Source organism: Plasmodium knowlesi (assembly GCF_000006355.2).
Source record: "Plasmodium knowlesi strain H genome assembly, chromosome: 7".
Classification (NCBI taxonomy): Eukaryota; Apicomplexa; class Aconoidasida; order Haemosporida; family Plasmodiidae; genus Plasmodium; species Plasmodium knowlesi.
The window spans coordinates 283,472-306,287 of NC_011908.2; the positions used below are offsets into that span (position 1 = coordinate 283,472).

Genomic DNA, 22,816 nt, shown 5'->3' on the forward strand with positions numbered 1-22,816 from the left:
ACGACAGCCATCCATTCCTGGCACAAGGAAAATTAGCGCTCAGACAATGCACACCCAATTCGCCATCGTCTAGTTCTAATTCCAACCCATGAACGTTTGCGATGTGCAAATTTGTTAGACTGCTTCCCTCCCTTGGGTGAAAAATAATTCGTACCAATCATCCGCATGTTCGTTAAAAAAAAAAAAAAATATATATATATATAATAGGTTAAAGTGTGAGGTGAAAATGCACTTTGCAGACTTTTGCACAATTTTGCAATTTTTTGTTCGGTAAACCCGCGAATGGGATACTTCGTTGGAAACCCCCAACCGTAGCAGCTACATTTTTCCTTTGCATACCCTCCTTCTGTTTTATCATGATGCCTATCCCCTCGCTTTCTTTTCAAAACGGGAAGGCAAAAAAGAATAACAATGGATACTGTCATAGCACGCAGTGTGCATTTGAAGAGAGATAATATTTTTTTCTTTTGTGTAAGCCAGGTTTTATGCAATAAACGGTTGAACATGCGTATCATTCGGCAACTGCAATGCGCCTGAATACCTGAGCGCATGTGTTGCACACAAGTGTGGAAATCGCACCCTCGTGAAAAAGGCCAAATAGCACAAAAATGGATCGCTAAAATAAGGATCCAAAAAAAGAAAAGAAAAAAAAAAAAACACATTGTATTGAACAATGCGTATTCAACACGGGTGTAGTTGTATTTAAGTATCTCCCCAAGTGCAATGGAATACCCCTTAGGAAGATTCCACTTCCACGCTACTTCGCTCCGATTTTGACATTTATTCACAATTTAAAGTTGCTCAAAAGGAGACAGTATTGTGTGGCTTGCTTGTTGCTGCGTAAAGGGGGAGGAGGCGACATCACTTTAATTGCTTGTGGGAAAATATATCTTCTCATTCTTATGTACACACACACAGCTGTAATTGCCCACGCTGGTGTCTGGAAGCCCTCACAGCTTTCTTTTCTTTTTTCTTTTTTTTTTTTTCTTTTCTTTTTTTCCGCATTCCCGGACTTACTCGCAATGCACTATAGTCGAGGCCGCATTTTATGTCGTCCTTGTCATACTCGGCGTAGAACGTTTTGATGTTCTCCTGGATATTTGAAAACATTTGCTGCGTTGGACGGGTATGAAAATGCGAATGGAAGAGTGGTGATAAGAGGAATGGTGATAGGAGGAATGATGAGGGGGATAATCCCCCAAATGGACCCGCAAAGCCCCTGCAACATTCCGCGTGGATGCAACTCCTTTGCATAGTACACCTCAGATTCTCCCACCTGCAGTCTTATTTTATGGCCCGGTAACCAATTCACCTTGTTAAACTTTTCGATGTCGTCCAAAATGTGCGCATTTAAGTATAGCAGAGACTCCATCTGTTTGAAAAAAAAAAAAAAAAAAAATTAGCACAAATGTAGTACACCAAATAAAAGCAGGAACATTGTGCACACGACAGATGCAGATTATTTGGACTCCCCCTCATCTTACACTGTCAAATCCGACATTGATGAAATGCTTGGCAATTTCTGTGGTTAATTTCTGGCTCTTAAAAAATTCAATCACAAGTTTTTTTTCCTTCTCCAGTTCTAAATCTGAGAACCAAGTCAAAAAGGAAAAAAGGTAAAATAAGAAAAAAAAAAAAAGACGCATTTTTTTTTTTTTTTTCATGTTTAAATGTTTAGCTGGCGCTTAGTCTTCCCTTCTGCTGATCTCTCCTTCTCTGCACAATTTCGAAAAAATGCAAACGAGTTCAAGACATGCAATGTCATTTCAAACGATTACCTACATCCCAGACATGGGCAAATCCCCTTAAATGTGAACCATAATTTTTACATAAAAAATCTACCATAAAATGAATCACGTTTTTTGGTTGCTGTTTTTCAATTTCCTGAAAAATGGGGGGGGAAAAAAATGTACGAAAAAATAAAGTGGCATAATTAGCAAGAATGGACACAGCCTTTCTAGGACGCCCCTCAACTTGGAAGACAATTTACACATACAGGTCCAGTTACGCAGAAGGCATGCAAACATAGTGTGATAATATCAGAAGTGTAAAACGGTTTAAGGGGGGGATTACCCTCGATAGGCAGTCGAAGAGTTTGGAAACTGACTTCCTGGAGCAATTTTCCGGCATCATTGTTTATTACGTTCGTTCCTTATTCTGTAACAGTTAGCACTCTAAGGGATCGAAGTTGGCGAAAGTATATTTAGGTACGCATTTGTGCATGCTTTTTGTCCTCTCCCACTCACATGAAAAATCTGTCTAAATGTTACCCGTCTTTTCTCTCGAAATTGGAATTTAACGCTGCACCGCCTCCCTGAAATTCTTTCAAAGGATTATTTATTTGTAATACAAAAGGTTGTACTTCCTTTTAAAATTATAAAAAGTCATTTTTCCTTTTAACTTAACAGACGAGAATAATGTACACCATCACATGCAAATACAATTTTTCTTCTGACTTGCTGAGAGAGCATGTGAAAAAAAAAAAATGTGACCACACTGGCAAAACAATTTTTGCTTTAAGTTAACAGAGATCGTGCAACAGACACGGTGTAGACGAGGTTGCTTATTTGAAAAGTTGTTTATTTGCAAAAGGACCAATCGCATGCACGCAGGTACAACAAGGGCGTATATATATTTGCACACAAGTATGCGTATGCACATACATATAAGTATGTGTGTGCAAATATACACTTCTTATGACTTCGCCCACACAACAAAACAAAGTGGGAATTAAAGGAGACAAAAAATGCGCTACGCGCGGTGATTCTTCGTAGTATAATTTTTTAATTTTAATTATCCTTTTTGTAGAAAATGTCCGAGCGATGTTGCCTTTGCGTTTTTTCCCCGCAATTTTTTCCACTTTTTTTTTGCCAAAACTTCGACTTTCCTTTCAAAATGTATGACATTTTTTACACAAAATTTCGACTTTCTTTTTATCAAATGTTTTCCTCCTTCGCGAACACTGTTTTTCCTCTTTTAAACATTACGCTGCTAGTGTGTCCCCCCCCCCCCCCCCCCCAGTTGCCTATTCAACTTCGCTCCGGAGGACCCTTTTCCCCGCACGCACATGTGCACACGGAAAAAAAAAAAATAATAAATAAAATGAAATAAACATGAGCAGCGAACAAGTAACAAATTCAAAAGGAAAAAACTTGGAGATCTAACTCCACCACGGAGGTACCCAACTTTGGACATTAAAGATGGCGACAACGCTGTGTAGCCAAAGCGGAGACACTGCTGAATATATAAACATGGTAGACAGGAAGGTGTTGGGGGGAAAAAAAAATGTTAAAAGGAAAAACAACACAATTATTGTCCCTGTTACACCCTTTCCTCTGCTGCTCCTTTTTTTTTCCCCCCTCCTCAAAATATTAAATTAAACGATAGTTTATCTATGCGTCTTGCACAAAAGAAGGCGCCAGCTAATCCAGCAGACAAATTTTATAATTAACATATTTCGCTTTATCTTTCAGCAAAATGAAGAATGTGTTTATTCTTAAAAGTAGAATGTGGAAATAAAACTTTATCCATTTTAGTGTGTTTTTTTGGAAAAATGGGAATTAAACGGGAGGGGTAAAAAACTAAAAGGAACTTTTTTTTTTTTTTCCACTGACAAACGATGATGGCACGGTACTTTTATATATCCCCTGGTAGTGGTGGTCGGTATATATTATATCGCGTGTACCTCCCCTGTTCGTTTATTCGTGAAGTGAGAAATGTGGAATGATGACACAACAGATGGTACGTCGTGGGGAGTTCATCATCTTCTCCTTGTACTACATGTGCCCCTACGTGCCCATGCTCATTCCTTCGCTTAAAGTGCAACACAAGGGAACTAAGCTATAAATACTTGTGTAACTGTACGTGTGTAACCTCCACACATGGTTACATAATGAAAACCAGTCACGTCCATGTGTACACTGGTATGAAGTGGTCATAGGTAAATTATAAAGGAAAGGGTAATTATTCAGCGAAAGGAAGTCGACCCTGATAAGTTGTTGTAATTGTCCTTTCTTTTACTTACAGGCTTCAGCAGTGGGCGGGAATGTTTCCATACCCCTTATCATAAATGGTGCTTCCTCGCAGGTCAACACCTGCCATTAGGGATGGGCCCCTTTTTCAACCTTCCTCCTTCGCTTGTTCTAGAAGGAATGCACAAAGATGTGCTATGAAATATGCGAACACGTACCTACAAACCAAGAAGAATCGTTGTTCCCCTTCTCATTCTTTACACATGCTAAACCTAACTGGACATAACATCTGAAGAACTTCGTGGAAATCCTCTCCTCCCCCCCTCTTCTTTTTTGCCACGCCAGATCAGATGGAGAAAAATTCAAGCATGCGCGGTTTGCCCCTGGTTACTTCCCCCCCCTCGCACAATTAGCTTCACACATAATTATGTATCCACCGGAGTGACCGAAAAAAAAAAAAAAAAAGAAAAAAGAAAAAAGAAAAAATGGAAATTCACAATTCCCTTTACCGGGATATACACTACGATGAGTTTATTACTCAAGTGTAGAAGGCGCCGTCAGAATGTTGCAGCGGGAGTGAAATCATGGCTTCATTGTTTTGCGGTAATTTAACATAGGCGCAATGTTAATTCGGCACCCCCGTGCGTATGAAATTGTGAACGTGAACACCAATGCGTAGGCGAACCGTAAACGGGAAGGCGGGAAAACAAGAAGGAAGAAAAAAAGAAAAAACTCCCAATAGGATGTTGCCCCATTCCATTATCACATCATTCAGGGACATGCCAATCAAAAAGGCCACAAAAAAAAAAAAAGAAAAAAAAAAATTGGCAAAGCAGTGCTGCATATTTGTTCTCTCTCAATAGGTTAACCGTATCTCCTTCGTTTCTACATTTTACGAAAGCCACAAATTTGTATATAGAGTTGTCGAAAAAGTAGGGATAATCAGTGGACTTTGCTTTTCGCTAGTCAGTAAATAATTTGATATTGTTATTTTGTCCCGTGTTGCTTTATTTCCTCCTTTTGGCCTTTTTATTTTCCCCCTTTGCAAAACATGTTTAAAAGTAAAATAGCCCTTGGGAATAAGAACTACCTCGGAAACAAGGACAGGAAAAAGTAAGTACACACAAAGAAGTGTATCTGAGTGGGAGAGGCAAATTTTATGTTACTCCTCAGTGGGGAGTTTTCATCATAATATGCGTAATTCTTCACCACACACACATAAATACGCAGACTAGCTGTGACTATCAAGAACACTTTCCACCTGGACAGCGACGAACAGGTGGACGAAATATTGGATAAGGAAAACACATGCGTCTGTAAAGTACAGAAAACAAAAATAACTATCTACCTCTCGAAGAACATTCCAGTTCTTTTCACCATCAAGAATTATATATTCCCCACGGTGTACACATTATGGAGGTTTCCACACATAATCCCCTGCTTTGTCATATACCCACCTGCGTCTGAATTTTTGATGAAGGGAGCAGACTTGATGATTCCAGGAATATGCAAAGAAGTAGATAATGTAGAAGAATTAAAGGTTGGAAGTGTATGGGGCGTTCGCGTATTTAACAACCCCCACCTTTTTGCAGTTGGACATTGTTCAGTCGATTATGATAATAATAATAACTTCTATAACTTAAAAGGGAAATGCTTAAAAGTTCTACACATTTTTAATGATGAGTTGTGGAAATTGGGATCCCAAATTATTCCCCACAGCAGCTTCCAGGGGAAGATTATCGACTCGGTAGAAAATGTTGTGGACAATTTTGATGAATTTAAAGTGTACGATGAGAATAAGGGGAAGAAGAAGAAAAAGAAGGAGGAGGCATATATGGCTGGGGAGCAGAAGGGTGCTAATCAAAGAGGGGGCAACAGTAAAAATGGTGATAGTGATGACAACCTCCTGGATGAAAACCCTAACGACGATGAACGCTACCGAGCCTTTACGGACGACGAGAGCGAACAGGAAAAGCCCAGTGTTGAAGGCGGTCCCAGTGGACAAAGCGAAACGAAGCCAAAAATCACGACGAACCAAAAAAGCCTAGACAATTTTTACAAACATTTCGCAGTGATACTAGCACAGAGGAATCACGCAAAAGGAGATGCAAATCCGCCCTGTAGAAAAAATGACCAGAGAGGAAAAAAACAAACCGTGAAAGAAACCCAATTTAAGGAACAGGATCTCCCAAGTGAAACGAAAAAAATGTGCACAGTGAATATCGACTCAATGGAGGAGAGTTCCCATCAGGTAGATGCTTCTTCGGACAAAAAGACGACTGAGATGAAGAAGCAATGCTTGGATCGTAACACTTTAACTGAGAAGGGGAAAACAAATAATATAAACAAAGGAATGGACAATGTCACCCTCACAGAGACAAACATAATGAACGAGTGGGACGAATTCTCAGGGGAAGAAAGTGCGGAATGTGATCAGGATGGAAATAATAGAGTTTCAATAAAAAAGCCTGAAAGAAAAAACCAATCGAAGGAGGCGAAATATGACGACGAAGAAACGGTAAGTGAAGCCTCCTCTGTAGACCAATCCAATGAGAGTATGCCCCACGAAAGGGATGAAAAGAACACATTTGAATTGAATAGCGAACAGCAGGATATATTACTGATGTTCCTGTTCCTGGAAGTAGCTCAATCACTTAGTGATGACAACCTCCCTTTGGAAGTTTCCGGAATATACAGTAGGATGACAAAGGAGTTTTTGTACATTCACAGAAATGGATCCTTCCTGGCAGAACTACAAAAACTAGGCATCCCAAGCAACATAATTAAAAAAATAAAAGAAAAAGAAGTGAACCTAGAATTAGATGTTAAAAAATCCACGTACAAAAAAATCAGCAAATTTATTCAACATTTATCCAAGTTAAAAGTTATTAAAATAAAAGAAAACAGAAATGTTATATCCGTCGTGAATATACGAAAGGGAAGTTCCATAATCTCGTCTTATAAGCCCATGTCCTTGGAGGAAAAAAAACTGTGTCAATTGGATGGAGGTGAAAATAATGGAGGAACGGCACAAAAGAGAGTGGAATGCAATTCAAACAATGCCAATCTGGAGAAAAGTGCAAAAAATGAAGCAACAAATAAAGGTGCACAGGTACTCGAATTTTATATGCCATCCTCCAAGGGGATAAATATATTCAAATGTGTGGATAGCAAATCTGAAAGGAGTTCCTATTACAACATCATGCAGTTAAAAGATGTTCTAAAGTCGTATGTACAGAAGCAGAAGTTAGTGAGTAGTAAAGATTCCCAGGTGATAAAGCTAAACGATGATTTGAGAGCTATTTTAAATGTGTCATGTGAATCTTCTACCATCCCGTATGAATCACTCCTGAACCAGTTCATCTCGACGCAACTTTCCTGCTATGCCATAATCAAGCCGAATGCTAATTTCGATGTTGATCCAATTAAAGTGACAAAGGGAAAGTGCCCTTCCATTCACATCTACGCAGTTGCCAGGATGAAAGGGAAAAAATATGTTACCCACGTTACAAATTTGTTCCTCTTCCATGTGGATCTGAACAAGTTTACTGAGTACGTACAGAAACAGCTAGCTTGTTCATGTTCTATTGTCATTTCAGCTTCCACCAAAAAGGAGGAAGTCCTCGTGCAGGGCAATGTCGTAAATATGATCCACGACATATTGATTAAAAATTATAACCTCCCCAGGAAGTACATTGCGCTGAATACCAAGTAGTGTCCTTTCCAATGGAGGGGGTAACAAATCAAACTCATTAACGAATTAAACATTTTGTGAATTGTAGTGTCTTTCTCCACAGCGTGTACATATAATGACGGGACAACCACATGTTCCTTCTTTCTCCCATCTTCAATTGAGTTATTCCACCGTGGAGTGTATTTACCACCTTATCCATATTCCGTAGCTCCCTCCGTGAGGTTTCTCTCTTTGACATCCTCACCGAACTGCTTCCGTGATAGATTAGCAGAGGTGCATATGTGTTCCTGCTGGAATTTGATGACTACCCAAGTGGTAGATGCTCTTTCCCGAGCATACTCCTCGTATTCTTTGTTTTTTATTATTTTTTTGCGTTACGCGAAAATTGTGTTAAAAAAAAAAAAAAAAAAAAAAAAAATTAAGAAAATTTTTTAAAAAAAAAGGGAAAGAATCTATGTGAACACACCCCATCGTGTATATTTAGATCAACGTAAATGTACACACGTCTGCGCGCAGAATGGCGCTTCCGTATGCCCTATCGACAAATTGAGTATAACCATGCAAGTGGGAGAAAGGCATGGTTATACGGTGGCACAGCTGCAGAAAGCAAATCACTGATTGTAAAATGGAGTGACCCACTTTCTCAAAGTTTGTATCCTTCAAAGATGCCACCCTGAAAAAAAGACGCTCCACCTTCGTAAAAACACATGAAAATAAAACTCGTTGCGTTTCCCCTCAAGGTGGAGAACTCGTTGAAAATTATTGTCCCGTTTGAAATATTCCCCCTGATTTATGATCCCTTCCCATGTGCAGATCTTCCTTGCAGAATTTCTACTTCATTTTCACATAGTGTAAGGGAGCTAATTTTCTCTCCTTTTCACCTTGGCAGTGGTAATAGGAAAATGGTAGTATGAACTGCGCTGTTATGTTTAGCCCTCCCGATAAGGAACAGTTAGAAAGTCATCCTATGATGAGCATCTTCATTCTTGGGCTTGACAACCTTCTCCCAATTTTTACACAACAAATCATAAAGCATAATATAATTGTTGCGCATATCAATAATGGTAATTTTTATGTGAATCCATTCCTTCTTGTCTAATTCCTGGACGGCTTCCTGGTAGTCATGTACATTAGGATACTTAATAACTTTGGTTGCCAATTTTGCTCTATCCATATAGTACTTCACAATGGCATCATATAAATTGAAGGCACTTTCTTCAACCCTAGCCAGCTCCTGTATAGCTTCTTCTTGAATCCCAACACCAAAATTATTCCCATCCTCAATTCTGGGTACATTCAATTGAATCCATAATTTTATATTACCTATTATTTCGATAAGTTCCGACGAATATGCTTTAATCTTTTCTAGTTCTGCACTTATTTGTTTATGTGAAGGTACGTAATGTGTATATATAATATTTTCATCTATTACAATTTTTTTTTCTTCATAATTTATATCATTTTGGGTATTCATTTCTATGGAGTCTTTTTTTTTTTCAGTGACATTGTGATCACTTGTCTTATGCTTCTTTCGTGCATTTTCCTCCGTCTGATTTGATGTATATTTATATGTCTTTGTATCTAGATCCCTTACATCTAGAATAGAACCTGGTTCTGCATTTACGTTGACCAGCGTATTAAAGTAGATTATCCTTTGGGGAATTCTTTCTCTCAATGATTCAATCGCCTGCTTTGTTACGTCATACTTGAACTGGTTGTACTGTTCCTTCACCTTCGGATCGAATGGCTCTATTTTGTCCACTTTACTCAGAATGTTTTCCATTATTGGGTGCACAGGTGTTTGCCGGTATTTCTCGATATGTCCTGAGGGATATTTCCACGATGAAACCACTCTGGCTTGTCTGTCAGGTCTACCGCACTTATCAAGCCTTTGTTTCTTTCCTCAACACTGCTGCTCTATCTGGAGCTTCCCCTTCCAGTGTTTGTTCTACCTTTATTATTATTATTATTATTATATTTTTTTTTTTTTTCCTTTTCGCTCCTTTGTTCTATCTCTCCTCCAATAACATGATATACATGCACCAGTATGACTTCCCCGGTCAGTTGGGATGGATGCGAATAGCCTCACCGGTTGGTTTACCTTACCCAGTTTACGTTTGGACGCGCAGGATGTAGTGGAGACTCGCCAACAGGCCGCAACAAATATATCGGTACAGCTGCGTCAAATATGTTGATTTTCTGCGCACCAAATTTATACGCAAACATGTAGATGATGGCGCTTATGCGGGGATGTGGGAGGGAGTTTTCTCCACGAAGTGAGGTAACCTTACTCAGGGAAAGGAAAGGTAATAAAAGCTTCTAATCCCGTAGATCCCTAAAACATATATACATACAATATATATATTTATGTACACGCAAGGTATACTCAAACAGACGTCAAGATGAACCACCTTCCGAATTGTTCCAAGGGAAACCACTACAAATGTATTGGACCAAAGGAACATACGCATCACTCATGCGCAGAGAAAAACATGGAGTTGGAATTCTTCCCAATAGATGATACGTGAAATCACTTCACTCACAGCTCCTAATTTTCCTGTACTTTTTGTAAATCCTGTAAGTATTAATTTTTCTCCTTTTTGAACTACATAATAAAATTGTAATACGCCCTTCTACAGTTATTTTTTTTAAAAAAAAAGGCAAGCAACTTTTTAAAAAAAATAAATGGAAAATTTTGCTTTTTTCTATGCAGGGAAAAAAATAAAAAAGGATGGGTCCGATGTACAAAATTTTGACCTTTGCTTTTCTGCGCCGCGGGGATTTATAGGTCCACAGTCGGGGATTGGCCCATAATAGGAGCAAGAAGGCAGTATTTGCGAAGCCAATTTTTGGCAGCTAACTGACGAAGCAGTCTGCTAAGGCAAGAAGTGGGAATGCCGTTACATAGCGTTCCGTACATTTATCCGTGTATCCATGTACATGAACGCGACTCCCCTAAATGCTGCTGCGGGCGAGCAAACAGGAGGATGCCCCATGTTTTAAAAAATTGCCATTTCCATGTCCCACGTCCAACGAACCTTTTTACCAATTATTGCTCCTTCAAGCATTTGCTCGGGGATGGGGGAATGCATATATATAATATCCTGTTGCCTTTTGCGCTCCTTTCCCCTGGGTTACGCTATATCGTGGGAACTCATCTATTGAGTAGGCACATGCAGGTCCCTCACCGTATGCAAAGAAATGCTTCATTATACCTATGGTGGTGTACCCACAGTGTATATGGTAGGAGGTTTCAAGAATGACTCTCCATCCAAGTGTTTGCCATGAAATATTAAATCAATGGCTGTCCCATTTGGGGCAGAACTTTCGATAAATACGTCCATATGTACACTTTTTTTTTTTTTTTTTTTTTTTTTTTTTTTAATAACCAAACGGGGAACTGCTGCCAGGGGATAAACGCTTCCATTTCCCCCCTCCCTTTAGTATTTCCCCTTTTTGTTGTTTTTCTTTTTTTTCTTTTTTCACATCACACACGAATAGGAAGTAGCATGCGAAGAGGCAAAAAAAAAAACTTGGTTGCTAACACACGTACATTGGGATGAAGGAGAGGGTGTCAGCGCGAAAGGACATTCCTGTGTATGGCCCATTGCGCAAACAGATAAGTGGAAAAATAGTCACCATTCAGTGCAGCCCCCTTCTCAATCAAACAGCCGCTTAGGCACAACAATTAGCGGAGGTAGCCAACCATTAAGGAAAACACCTCTGCTCTTTTCCGCAAAGAGGTGTAGTGATCTGGGGAGTGGTCTCTTTCTGACCATTCCCCAGACGGAGCCGACTTAGTTGCAACAACCCAAAGTGACAGTGATAAAAGAAAAGAAAAATCCCACCCCAAACTCACCAAACGTGCATTATAAATGTGCATTATAAACGTGCAATGTAAACGTGCCTTGTCTAAAAGGATGCCACACGGAGCGAAGTAAACATTTGGAAATGTAATAATCCATCGGAGGGGGCGAATCAGATTAACCCCCATTTTTAAACGTCGCATATCAAGTGTTCTTTTTCTTATACGTATGACTAACTAGGTAGAGAATTGTGTTACATGTTTTTCTTTTTTTTTTTTTTTTTTTTTTTGTGGACGAGGTTACCTTTTACAAAATTGTGAATGGAGACCCAGTCACCATGTGGGCACAGAAAAAAGTGGCCAACAAATAGTCTATACAGTTACATGGGGTATCAAGGCGAGTGAGTATTCACCTACGGGAGACACACACGCACAAGTAGCGAATGTGAAAATACCCTCCTCACAGAAAAAAAAATATATTCATGAGCACACAAATAATATATAGATATACCAATATAAGTATACACACATGACTGCATTGTGAGGAAGCATGACGTGCTCCCTCCTCATTTTTATCGTGTTGCTCCTTGCGCTCCTATTTGGACACTCAGAAAAGCTCCCCAACAACGGAAAGAATGGAAGACCACTCATATGTACTGCTATACTGAAAAATAGCTTGAGAAAAAAAAGAGGTGCCCATAAGCATATATTGACAAATGAATACACACACAAATGTATAAATAAGAAGCGGACACACACAAGGGCGACGCTTTTTATACAGGCACAACATGGATTGCAAAAGAGCAACATCCGTTTTTCCCATTTGTACGTTCGTGGGAGCACAAACGTGAAACCCAAAACGAACAAGTCAATTGCGAAGCGCTTTAAAATAACAAAAAATGGAAAGCTGATACGAAAAAAAGCGGGACGGAATCATATGCTCAGGAAGAAAACATCGTCCAATAAAGCATCCCTTCGGAAGACGACTACCATAGCTTCCAGCCGCATTGTCAAGAAGTACAAGAGCGCCATTCATACGTAGACCCATTTGGGAGGCACATCAGGTGGCCAGTAGCTAGGGTGAACACGTAAGGGGGATAAATCCCACTTCCTTTTCCACCCATGTTTCTATATTGTTTGCCCTTTTTTTTTTTACCCTTTTTTTTGCGTACATTTTAGCCACTGGAAAGTTCACCCCACGGCTGTCCCAGCTCGCACACCTCCCATCGTTACTCCTTTTTTTTTTTTTTTTTTCTTTCTTCTGGCGAAGGTGTGTACTTGTATTTAATTTGTTTATTTTTTTCTCCAATAAAAATAGACTTATCGTGTCAGTTGGCTGATAATGGGAGAAGTCCTCCCATGTGTGAATCACCAAATGGGATATGCTACTTCGGCACATAATAGAGAGGTACCTCCTCCGCCCATCTCATATCGCGGGCTCACCCTCGTTGTTACTCCTATATGTGCGGATCATTTCGTTCAACTTGGCGCGGACCTTATGTTTCTCTGACTGACTAAATCGGTCGATAAATAAAATGCCATCGAGGTGGTCGTACTCATGCTGGAATATCCTCGCATGGATTCCCTTCAAAATTTTCAAATGTTTATTGCCGTCCAAGTCGTAGTAACTGATAGACACAACCCTTGGGCGATCTACCTTCCCTTCAATGTCTGGGAATGACAAGCATCCCTCTACCAATTTGGATCGAATTAGACTTGGTTCCACAATGCTAGGATTAATGAAGACTCTTTCATTTTCCTTTTTTTTTTTTTCATAAAGAGCATTCCACACGATTATCCTCATGCTGATGTTCACTTGCGGAGCTGCTAACCCCATGCCTTTACTTTCATACATCACGTTAAACATGCTCCTAACGAGGGTCTGTGGGGGGAGAAGTAAAAACGGGGAAGTAAAAACGGGGAAGTAAAAACGGGGAAGTAAAAACGGGGAAGTAAAAACGGGGAAGTAAAAACGAGGAAGTAAAAACGGGGAAGTAAAAACGGGGAAGTAAAAACGGGGAAGTAAAAACGGGGAAGTAAAAACGGGGAAGTAAAAACGGGGAAGTAAAAACGGGGAAGTAAAAACGGGGAAGTAAAAACTTGGAAGTAAAAACGGGAAAGTGACCAAGCTGTGATCTATGTGAATCATTTCGATGCGTCTTCTGCAACTCTTCTTACCCTCAAATTATCATCAAAGTTCACCACCTCGTTACACTTCTTCCTAAGCACAGGGTCTGGATATAGGACAATTTTTAGGTCCTTCTCATTTTGGCTAGTGGACATTCGAAGAGAGGTGGTACTTGGCTCCCGCCCTCCTATGGTGCAGCGACGTAGACGCAAGCTAGGTCGCTGGTTAATTACATATGCAAAACATGTCTCCAGAAAGTAACCTGCAAGTGTTGCTACTATAGTTAGGCTCAATGCTAGCCATTTTCCCTTCGACTTAGCCATCGATTAACGCTACTTTTTTTTTCTCTCTCTAATATTCGTCCCTTTTTCTCCGCGCGATGGTGTGTTCAATGGTGTGAACATCTATGTCACTTTTCTTCCGCGGGGGGGGGAGGTAACTCGTAAAAGCTGGCAATGCAAAAAGGATAAAACAGAAAAGTAAAAAAAAAAAAAAAAGTGTAAAAGGACTCTTTCCCTTTTATATTATTCTGTTTTGTTCCCCCATTTATGAAAATTCTGAAATGTGGAAAGCATGAAGTTTGAGTCCTTTTCCCTTTTATTTCTGTAACCTCACGCAGTAGCCCACTCACCATTCTGCATAAACGGCAATGTTGCCAAGAAGAAAAACGAAAAAAAAAAAAAATAAATATATATATATATAAATAAAGTAACCGAAAAATATTGCCACACTTTCGGAATGTCAAATTGGGGATTTTTTTTCCCCCCCTATAAAGGTGATCGTGCAAGGGATGGTATCATGCCCTTTTCCACATTTACAGCAGTTGAACCTTTTTTGAGTAGATCCATTTTGTGGGGTTGATGGTACGGAGGGTCTTACCATCCGTCTTACAGGGAGATGAAGAACTAACGAAGTGGTGGTATTCCCCTTTCCATGCGCAGCAATCCATGGGGGAGAGAAGGACGTGTTGGCTTACACGCTTAGTACGACTTGGGACACATCATAAAAAGCTTAGAAGTGCACATAAAATATATTTTTTTTCCTCTTTTTTTAAATGTTCCACATTCGATAAGAAACGGGGTGAAAACTTTCACCCACGGGAGATAAACAATCCCCGGGGGTGCATTGAAAATAAAATTCAACACACGAAACAAATGGATGGGCGATGTGTTCAGGAAAGGGAAAGGGGAAAATAAGAAAGACAAATGATGACAAAAAAAAAAAAAAAAAAAATGAATAAATAAAAAAACAAAATGAATAAATAAAAAAACAAAATGAATAAATAAAAAAACAAAATGAATAAATAAAAAAACAAAATGAATGTCGTGGGGATATTGCCACACGCTGACCCTTCCGGGTGAACAAATCGGCCTGCATGTAGAGGTGCCAAATAGATTTGCACTCAATGAAGAGCACAACAGATTGAGATACTGTTATCACCAAATGGGATTGCACGAACGAGGGACTAACCCTTCCTACAGTAAAAATATGGACGGTGTAATTTCCCCGCCCTCTTTTATCATTTCCTTTTTTTCACTCTTCACGCTTATGGAGGAGAACACAAAAAAATGTAATGTCAAATGGGGTTTTCCCTCACCCCACATATATAATTTGCTCTTTCATTCATGGTCATGAGACAACTGAGTGGGAAATATCGCCCCATGCACGTTTTGCTCTGCCAAATGGTCAATTGCACTTAGCCTGCAACTCAACTTCTTCCGCCTTGCTTGGGAAGTACATTTTATTTTTTCTGTTAAAAATATAGTTGTAGTAGAATATCACAGCCTGCACGGAAATAAAAGGGGGAAAAAAGGGGAAAAAATAAACCCATGGACGTAATATATCTGGTGAGGGCATCCCCGAATAGCAAACAAATGTCTTCCTACAGGGAGGTAGAGACAAGTACTGGTGTCCCCTGCTTTGTTTTATTTTTTCTTTGTTCATACCAACACTAGAAAAATGATGGCGAAATTTATAAATATAGCATTTTTCTTATACACGGAGGCCGTTTTATTCCTTTCAAGCTGCTCGTACTGGACTGTGAGGAAACGGGAGAAAAGTGAACCATGTGAGTAGTAGCGTTTGAGGTTAATGGATTAGTGCTACCCAATTTAATGTGGCCATTTTATCAAATGCGTCGCGACGTGTGTGTGCGCATCGGTGGAGAAGAAGTACGCACCATGACAACAACAATATGATTAGGGAATTATTCGATTACCCCCTCTCAGACACACACCTCCCTTTCATGCCTACCTTTATCAAACTCAGATTTCTTCCTCAGGCTGGAAAACTTCCTATTCGCAAACAGACTATTAAGCAGAATGGCTATGCGCGACCCGGCCCTCAGAATATTAACTTTGAGAAGTCTCTCCAAATGGAATTCCAAGTCGTAAGTAATTTCGATCTCTTTGGATGTATCAAAATGCAACTCGTCCTTTTTCTCAACCATGAAATTTGTTACATAGCTGTTCAGGTAAAACTCGGAGCAGAACTCATTTATAATTTGCTCTCCCCAAATATCGATGGCATTAATACCTTTCTCACTGAATAATTTTTCATCCTTTTTATGTTCGTCTAATAATCGGTTAATATGTGTCCATCCTCCATACCATGCTGACTGGTACCTCTTTATCATTTTGTTGATTAGCTCGCTCTCCATATAATCGAACAAGTTCGTTCTCACCGTTTTGTAGTCATCGTGATGAATGACTTTGATATCTTTCCCTCCGTTGTCGTATCGGTATGCTATTCTTAATGGCTGATGCATGTCCGCGATGAGGGAGACCAGGTACTTTAAGGCATCTGCGTCTGTGAAGGCGATGTTTTGGGGGTACTTGAAGGGGATATCCTTCGCCTCGGGGGGGGCAGAATTTAATGCATGTTCTTCAGTTGCCTGTCCGGTTGATTGATTTGTTGATTGTCCAGTTGTGTGGTCAGTCGGTTTACCGCCAGCCAACTTCACGTAAAAATGCTTTATCGAGTTTATCAGGCACAAGCCATTTTCATCTTCGCACTTGAAGACGGCCCTCTTGCAATCGTGGTTCTGTAAATTGAAATGCATCGATTCCGCTCCTTTTATTTTCTCATGGACTAGGTGCCCCCATTTCCCAATGTCTACTATGTCCTTTCCGCTCAACAATTTTTTCAGTTCGTACAACTGTTCGCTCTTTAGCCCCGACATGGCGACCATCCCTATCGCCTCATGGCCCTCTCCACTGAAGCACCTTACCCAGCCCTTTCCATCGCCCCAGGTAAGCAAAATGACAAGAAGGAGAAGCAGGTACCTGTGTAGGGCCCATTTTGACGCCTCCATCATTTTACAGACGCCTTCCGATTTCGTTAACGCGTAGAGTGAGGAGTGCGGAAGATAAGCAACGAGGAAAGGCGCGAGGTTATGCTATATACAACGATGTTGTGCAAAATGGCTCTGCTGCCTCGTCACTGAAAACGACTGAGGGAACTCCCAACAATCGCCCCGCCATACAAAACTCAAAGTTAACATTCCTTTTCATATACCTTCTACACGATTGTGCGATTCAGGACAATAAAAAGAGGAAGGCATTATTTTGAATCACATTTCATGGCAACGTTCTTTAACCTCGCAGGGAGAACTCGCCCACGCATCTCTTTTACTGTTATATAACCCGTGGTAGGTAAAAGGTGCTTAGGAGATGGTCGTTTTTTTTTGTTTTTTTTTCCCCCCCGTTCTTTCGTCATTTTTTTTTTTTTTTTTTTTTTTTTTTTCCGTTCCTTCGTCATTTTTTTTTTTTTTTTTTTTGTTTACCCCGCAACGTGTTACTATAACATTAAAAATATTTAATTTATAATTACCGAAAAAAAAATAAAAATGCCACTTGGAAAAACGGAGAACTCCTCGGAAAAGACTACTGCTTCACAAAGTACTATTAATTACAAAACGTTCATGTGACTCATGTGTGAAGATGCCCCCCACCCACGCAACAGTATTTAACTGAACCTCTGCCTATGCGCAGGTGTGCAAGTAAAATGAACTTATTTCCTATACCTTTATGTGCCACCCGTAATGTGTAATTTTAGCGGGGGCGAGGGGTAACTTCTGTGAGGATGAAATCCTTTATTTTACCGGCAGGGGAAAAGTGAGAAGACGAATTAACAACACTCCCTCTGCAAAGTTTTAACGTTCCGTCAAGGAGGGGTGGGTGTGACGCCTAAAGCACATTGCACAATTGCAATGGCAGTTGCGCTTTTTGAATGCGGAGCAGCGGAGGAAGAGAACGAGTCGTCCGTCCTTCATCTATTCTGCCGAATGATGTATCTCGTCAATGCCCGAACTTCTTAATCCACAAACTTCCCAAATTAACCATGTGAAGTGGGTTCCATGACCATGTTGGGCTTTGCGAGATTGAGGAGCTACTCAGGGAGATTTTCCAAAAAAAAAAAAAAAAAAAAAGATAAAAAATATATATATGAAAAAAAGGGGCGGCGCACAGCAACCAACGAAGTTATATACAGAGCGCATTGTTCAAAAAAAAATTAGAAAAAAAATTTATTCAAAACTGATAATAGAACCCATCGCGAATGGCTTCATTTTGTAAAAGGCCTTAATTCATTTTAGAGCCCTTTCTTCTTTTCTTTTTTTTCTTCCTGTCTCTTCATTCTTTTTTTCTTTCCTTCACTTTCTTTTCTTTCTTTTTTTTTCCTTTCTTTTTTTCTTTTTAAGAATAGCACGCGGTGTGCTACCAACGAAGGGAAAAAAAAAAAGAAAAAAAGAATAAAGAAAAGGAAAAGAAAAAGGAAAGGAAAAGGAAAAGGAAAAGAAAAAGGAAAGGAAAAGGAAAAGGAAAAGAAAAAGAAAAGGAAAAGAAAAAGGAAAAGGAAAAGAAAAAGAAAAGGAAAAGAAAAAGAAAAGGAAAAGAAAAGGAAATAGAAAAGGAAAAGGAAAGGAAGGAATAAAAAGGAAAGAAAAAGAAAAGGAATATAAAAGGAATAAAAGAAAAGGAAAGAGTGAAGGAATATTACGTGGCATAATAACGTATATTCTCTGGTCTTCTATTATTTGTTACCCGTGTTCTTCTGGGTGGTGATGGTCGACGTCGTCGTTCTCCATCATCATCATCATTATAGATGGTAGAAATATCGGTGGAGCTACCACCTAAAGTGGACGATTCCCCACCGAGGGTGGTGGAACCATCTCCTAGGGTGGAACCGTCGTGTCCTAGTGTAGAAGAATCATTCTCTGTGAAAGTGTCGTCAAAGTGTTGTCGTCGACCAATAGATCTTCTTCCCCTATTTCTATTATTGAGTCCACCAAAGAGGGATTTTTTTATTCCATCAAATACATCAGTATACTAAAAAAAAAAAAAAAAAAAAAACAAGGGGAAGGATATATATGTATACACATATACATACACATATATATGTATATGTATATACGTATGTATATATGTATATACATATATATATATGTATATCTACGTGTATATATATGTATATATGTATATGTATATATGTATATGTATATATATATGTATATATATGTATGTATATGTATATATTATAATGTAATGTACTTACTTTGTATAAAAAGAAACCGATGGTTGGTAAGGCTACAGAAACTAATCCACCACCAACCATGCCACCTACACCACCACCACTACCACCAGCAGAAGCGTCTCTTGCAGAAGATGAAACCGAACTTGGTCTGGGACTTCCAGTGTTCTGGTTTCCCGTGGAATATCCGTAACCAGAAGAAGCGGAGGACTTGACCCACTTCACTGGTGTGCATGTTAATTTGTCCAATTCTGTTTGATCACAGTATTTTTTGTCACCACTTTCCTCATTTATCTTATTGTGCTTATGAAACCATTTACAATATTCTTCACTCCTACTACCATTGGAACATTTCCCTCCTATAGCTTTACATGCATTTTTAATTTGTTTTAGGTGGTCATCATAGGCCTCTTCACATTTCTTCTCAGTACTATCATTTCCTAATTGCTCTTTCAACTTTTTGGAGTCTGTGAAGTATTCAGCTAATAATTTAATGTGTTCGAAAGTGCCGTCATCATCCTCCTGCTTCTTTTTTAGGTATATGTCCTTGCACATGTCCTCACACTCCTTACCATCATGCATTCTCTCCAGTGCACCATGGACATTCTTCGCAATATTCTCAAATCGACTACTCTCGCCTGCTATGCGCATCCGCAATTCCTCCCCTAACCATGAATAGAAAAGATTATGGAACTCATCATACGAAAGGCTATTATTCTCATTCACATTTCCATTTATATAACACCATGCGGACATAACCTTTTCTATGCAATCACCCACACAGTTATAGTCCCCCAATGTGGATTTCAAATGCGCCCTCCCATCATTCACCTTCCCAGTGTCGCACTTATCCTTCCCCTCCTTATTCTCGAATTTCTTATACAAGATTCTTGAGGGCAAATTATCCAACATGTCGTTCTATAAATAAAAAATTGTAGCAAAAAGAAAAAAAAGAGCAAAATATAAATAAATATATATACATATAAATATTAATGTATATAAGAGTACATATTACATAGTTCTTTTTCCTTTCATTCCTTAATTCCTCCTTAAACACCTAAAACTAAAACTGGAATCCTACTTCTTTACCCTAGAATGCTTACTCCTAAACACGGAATCTGACTTCTACACCATAAAAACATATTCCAACAACCTACAACCTTATTCGTATAACATACAACCTTATTCTGAAACCCCTACAATCTTACTCCTAAACCCCTAAAACCTCATTTCTATACCTCCAAAATCTTCTTCCTAAACCCTGAAACATTACTATAACACCACTAAAACATCATTCCAACACCCTTCAAAACTTCTTCCTAAACCTTGAACCCTGAAACCTAAACCTTAAACCCAAAACCCTGAACCCTAAACCCTCAACTTTAAACCCTAAACCCTCAACCCTAAACCTAAACCCTAAACCCTAAACCCATGAAACCTAAACCTGGATACCCTAAACCCTGAACCCTAAACCCTCAACCTTAAACCCTGAATCCAAAACCCTGAACCCTAAACCCAAAAACCATGAACCTAAACCTGGAAACCCTAAACCCTAAACCCATGAAACCTAAACCTGGATACCCTAAACCCTGAACCCTAAACCCTCAACCTTAAACCCTGAATTCAAAACCTTGAACCCTAAACCCAAAAACCATGAACCTAAACCTGGAAACCCTAAATCCTGAACCCTAAACCCTGAACCCTAAACCCAAAACCCTGAACCCTGAACCCTAAACCCTAAACCCTAAACCCTAAACCCTGAACCCTAAACCCTGAACCCTAAACCCTGAACCCTAAACCCTGAACCCTAAACCCTGAACCCTAAACCCTGAACCCTAAACCCTGAACCCTAAACCCTGAACCCTAAACCCTGAACCCTAACCCCTGAACCCTAAACCCTGAACCCTAAACCCTGAACCCTAAACCCTGAACCCTAAACCCTGAACCCTAAACCCTGAACCCTAAACCCTGAACCCTAAACCCTGAACCCTAAACCCTGAACCCTAAACCCTGAACCCTAAACTCTGAACCCTAAACACTAAACACTAAACCTAGAAACCCTAAACCCTGAACCCTAAACCCTGAACCCTAAACACTAAACACTAAACCTAGCAACCCTAAACCCTAAAACATGGAACCTAATCCCTGAACCCAGAACCCTAAACCCTAAACCCTGAACCCTAAACCCTGAACCCTGAACCCTAAACCCTAAACCCTAAACACTGAACCCTAAACCCTGAACCCTGAACCCTAAACCCTGAACCCTAAACCCTAAACCCTGAACCCTAAACCCTAAACCCTGAACCCTAAAACCTAAACCATAAACCCTAAACCCTAAACCCTAAACCCTAAACCCTAAACCCTAAACCCTAAACCCTCAACTTTAAACCCTAAACCCTCAACCCTGAACCCTGAACCCCTAAACCCTGAACCCATGAAACCTAAACCTGGATACCCTAAACCCTGAACCCTAAACCTAAACCCTAAACCCTAAACCCTAAACCCTAAAACTTAAACCCTCAACCCTAAACCCTGAACCCTAAACCCTGAACCCTAAACACTAAACACTAAACCTAGAAACCCTAAACCCTGAACCCTAAACCCTAAACCCTAAACCCTAAAACTTAAACCCTGAACCCTAAACCCTAAAGCCTGAACCCTAAACCCTAAACCCTAAACCCTAAACCCTAAAGCCTGAACCCTAAACACTGAACCCTAAACCCTGAACCCTGAACCCTAAACCCTGAACCCTAAACCCTAAACCCTGAACCCTGAACCCTAAACCCTAAACCCTAAACCCTGAACCCTAAACCCTGAACCCTGAACCCTAAACCCTAAACTGTGAACCCTAAACCCTAAACCCTGAACCCTAAACCCTAAACCCTGAACCCTGAACCCTGAACCCTAAACCCTAAACCCTAAACCCTGAACCCTAAACCCTGAACCCTAAACCCTGAACCCTAAACCCTAAACCCTGAACCCTAAACACTAAATCAACAACTATAGACAAAATGGACTTACCGTCAAAGGGGGTTTCTCCTTGACCGTCGGTATTTGGACTACTTGTACCTATAAATGTAATTTGAAGGAAGACGGGGGGGATGAATTATATACATATATATACATCTGTTTATTTTTATGTTTTTTTTTTGATGGGGGTATGATTTTCTCCTAGGGGTTGAAGAAGATTACGTCCAAGAAGAATTCATGTCCACTTTTTCCACTTACGGAAAGTGGCACTTGGTCTAACAACTTCAAAAAGTACCACGCAAAAAATTATTCCGTCCCCCGGAATAAATGATCCCTCCCTGCCCTCTCCATATTACTGGAAACATGTTTTTCAACTCACCACAGGCATTACTTCCTTTTCCTCCCTCACGGGACATGGTAATGGTTTCGGTCCTCCGTTTTCAAATTTCTCCCTATACTCCTGAACCAAGTTGTCACAATAGTCAAAACCAGACATAGTTCCGCACTTCGCAGTGATCGCCGAATGTGCTGCTACAGCTTCGTCGTAGGCGGTTCCGCATTTGTCCGCGTCGCAATATTTTTTACATTCAGTGCTGTCCAAACTAAGCAATTTTTTGTAATTGTAGTAGTAGTCGTGCAATATTTTGGCTTGGTCAAAGAGTTCTTTGTCAATGTTAGGATATAAATTCTTACACTCACACTTACACGAAGATTTCACA

General features: G+C 39.8%; 7 protein-coding genes across 7 annotated transcripts; 2 read left to right on the top strand and 5 right to left on the bottom strand.

Moving 5' to 3' along the window:
* Nucleotides 1–791: 791 nt before the first annotated feature.
* PKNH_0705300 (uncharacterized protein) lies at nucleotides 792–2,133 on the bottom strand (the record flags this gene model as incomplete). The annotated part of the gene is made up of 6 exons (XM_002258310.2): nucleotides 792–836; nucleotides 1,018–1,113; nucleotides 1,277–1,372; nucleotides 1,485–1,588; nucleotides 1,779–1,884; nucleotides 2,074–2,133. The coding sequence occupies 6 exons, from the start codon at nucleotides 2,131–2,133 to the stop codon at nucleotides 792–794; spliced, it is 507 nt and encodes a 168-aa protein (XP_002258346.2).
* A 2,889-nt stretch (nucleotides 2,134–5,022) lies between these two features.
* PKNH_0705400 (translation initiation factor SUI1, putative) lies at nucleotides 5,023–7,686 on the top strand (the record flags this gene model as incomplete). Its single annotated transcript, XM_002258311.1, has 2 exons — nucleotides 5,023–5,084; nucleotides 5,202–7,686. The coding sequence occupies 2 exons, from the start codon at nucleotides 5,023–5,025 to the stop codon at nucleotides 7,684–7,686; spliced, it is 2,547 nt and encodes an 848-aa protein (XP_002258347.1).
* A 931-nt stretch (nucleotides 7,687–8,617) lies between these two features.
* On the bottom strand, nucleotides 8,618–9,448 carry PKNH_0705500 (proteasome activator 28, putative; the record flags this gene model as incomplete). The annotated part of the gene is made up of 1 exon (XM_002258312.1): nucleotides 8,618–9,448. The coding sequence occupies one exon, from the start codon at nucleotides 9,446–9,448 to the stop codon at nucleotides 8,618–8,620; it is 831 nt and encodes a 276-aa protein (XP_002258348.1).
* A 2,572-nt stretch (nucleotides 9,449–12,020) lies between these two features.
* On the top strand, nucleotides 12,021–12,512 carry PKNH_0705600 (ribosomal protein L35, apicoplast, putative; the record flags this gene model as incomplete). Its single annotated transcript, XM_002258313.1, has 1 exon — nucleotides 12,021–12,512. One exon carries the CDS (start codon nucleotides 12,021–12,023, stop codon nucleotides 12,510–12,512), a length of 492 nt encoding a protein of 163 aa, XP_002258349.1.
* A 384-nt stretch (nucleotides 12,513–12,896) lies between these two features.
* Nucleotides 12,897–13,921, bottom strand: PKNH_0705700 (peptide deformylase, putative; the record flags this gene model as incomplete). The annotated part of the gene is made up of 2 exons (XM_002258314.1): nucleotides 12,897–13,352; nucleotides 13,649–13,921. The coding sequence occupies 2 exons, from the start codon at nucleotides 13,919–13,921 to the stop codon at nucleotides 12,897–12,899; spliced, it is 729 nt and encodes a 242-aa protein (XP_002258350.1).
* Nucleotides 13,922–15,284: 1,363 nt separating this feature from the next.
* Nucleotides 15,285–16,914, bottom strand: PKNH_0705800 (plasma membrane protein 1, putative; the record flags this gene model as incomplete). Its single annotated transcript, XM_002258315.1, has 3 exons — nucleotides 15,285–15,383; nucleotides 15,545–15,636; nucleotides 15,852–16,914. 3 exons carry the CDS (start codon nucleotides 16,912–16,914, stop codon nucleotides 15,285–15,287), a joined length of 1,254 nt encoding a protein of 417 aa, XP_002258351.1.
* Nucleotides 16,915–18,592: 1,678 nt separating this feature from the next.
* Nucleotides 18,593–22,593, bottom strand: PKNH_0705900 (KIR protein; the record flags this gene model as incomplete). Its single annotated transcript, XM_039113921.1, has 3 exons — nucleotides 18,593–18,925; nucleotides 19,152–20,045; nucleotides 22,477–22,593. The coding sequence occupies 3 exons, from the start codon at nucleotides 22,591–22,593 to the stop codon at nucleotides 18,593–18,595; spliced, it is 1,344 nt and encodes a 447-aa protein (XP_038969562.1).
* Nucleotides 22,594–22,816: the final 223 nt, after the last annotated feature.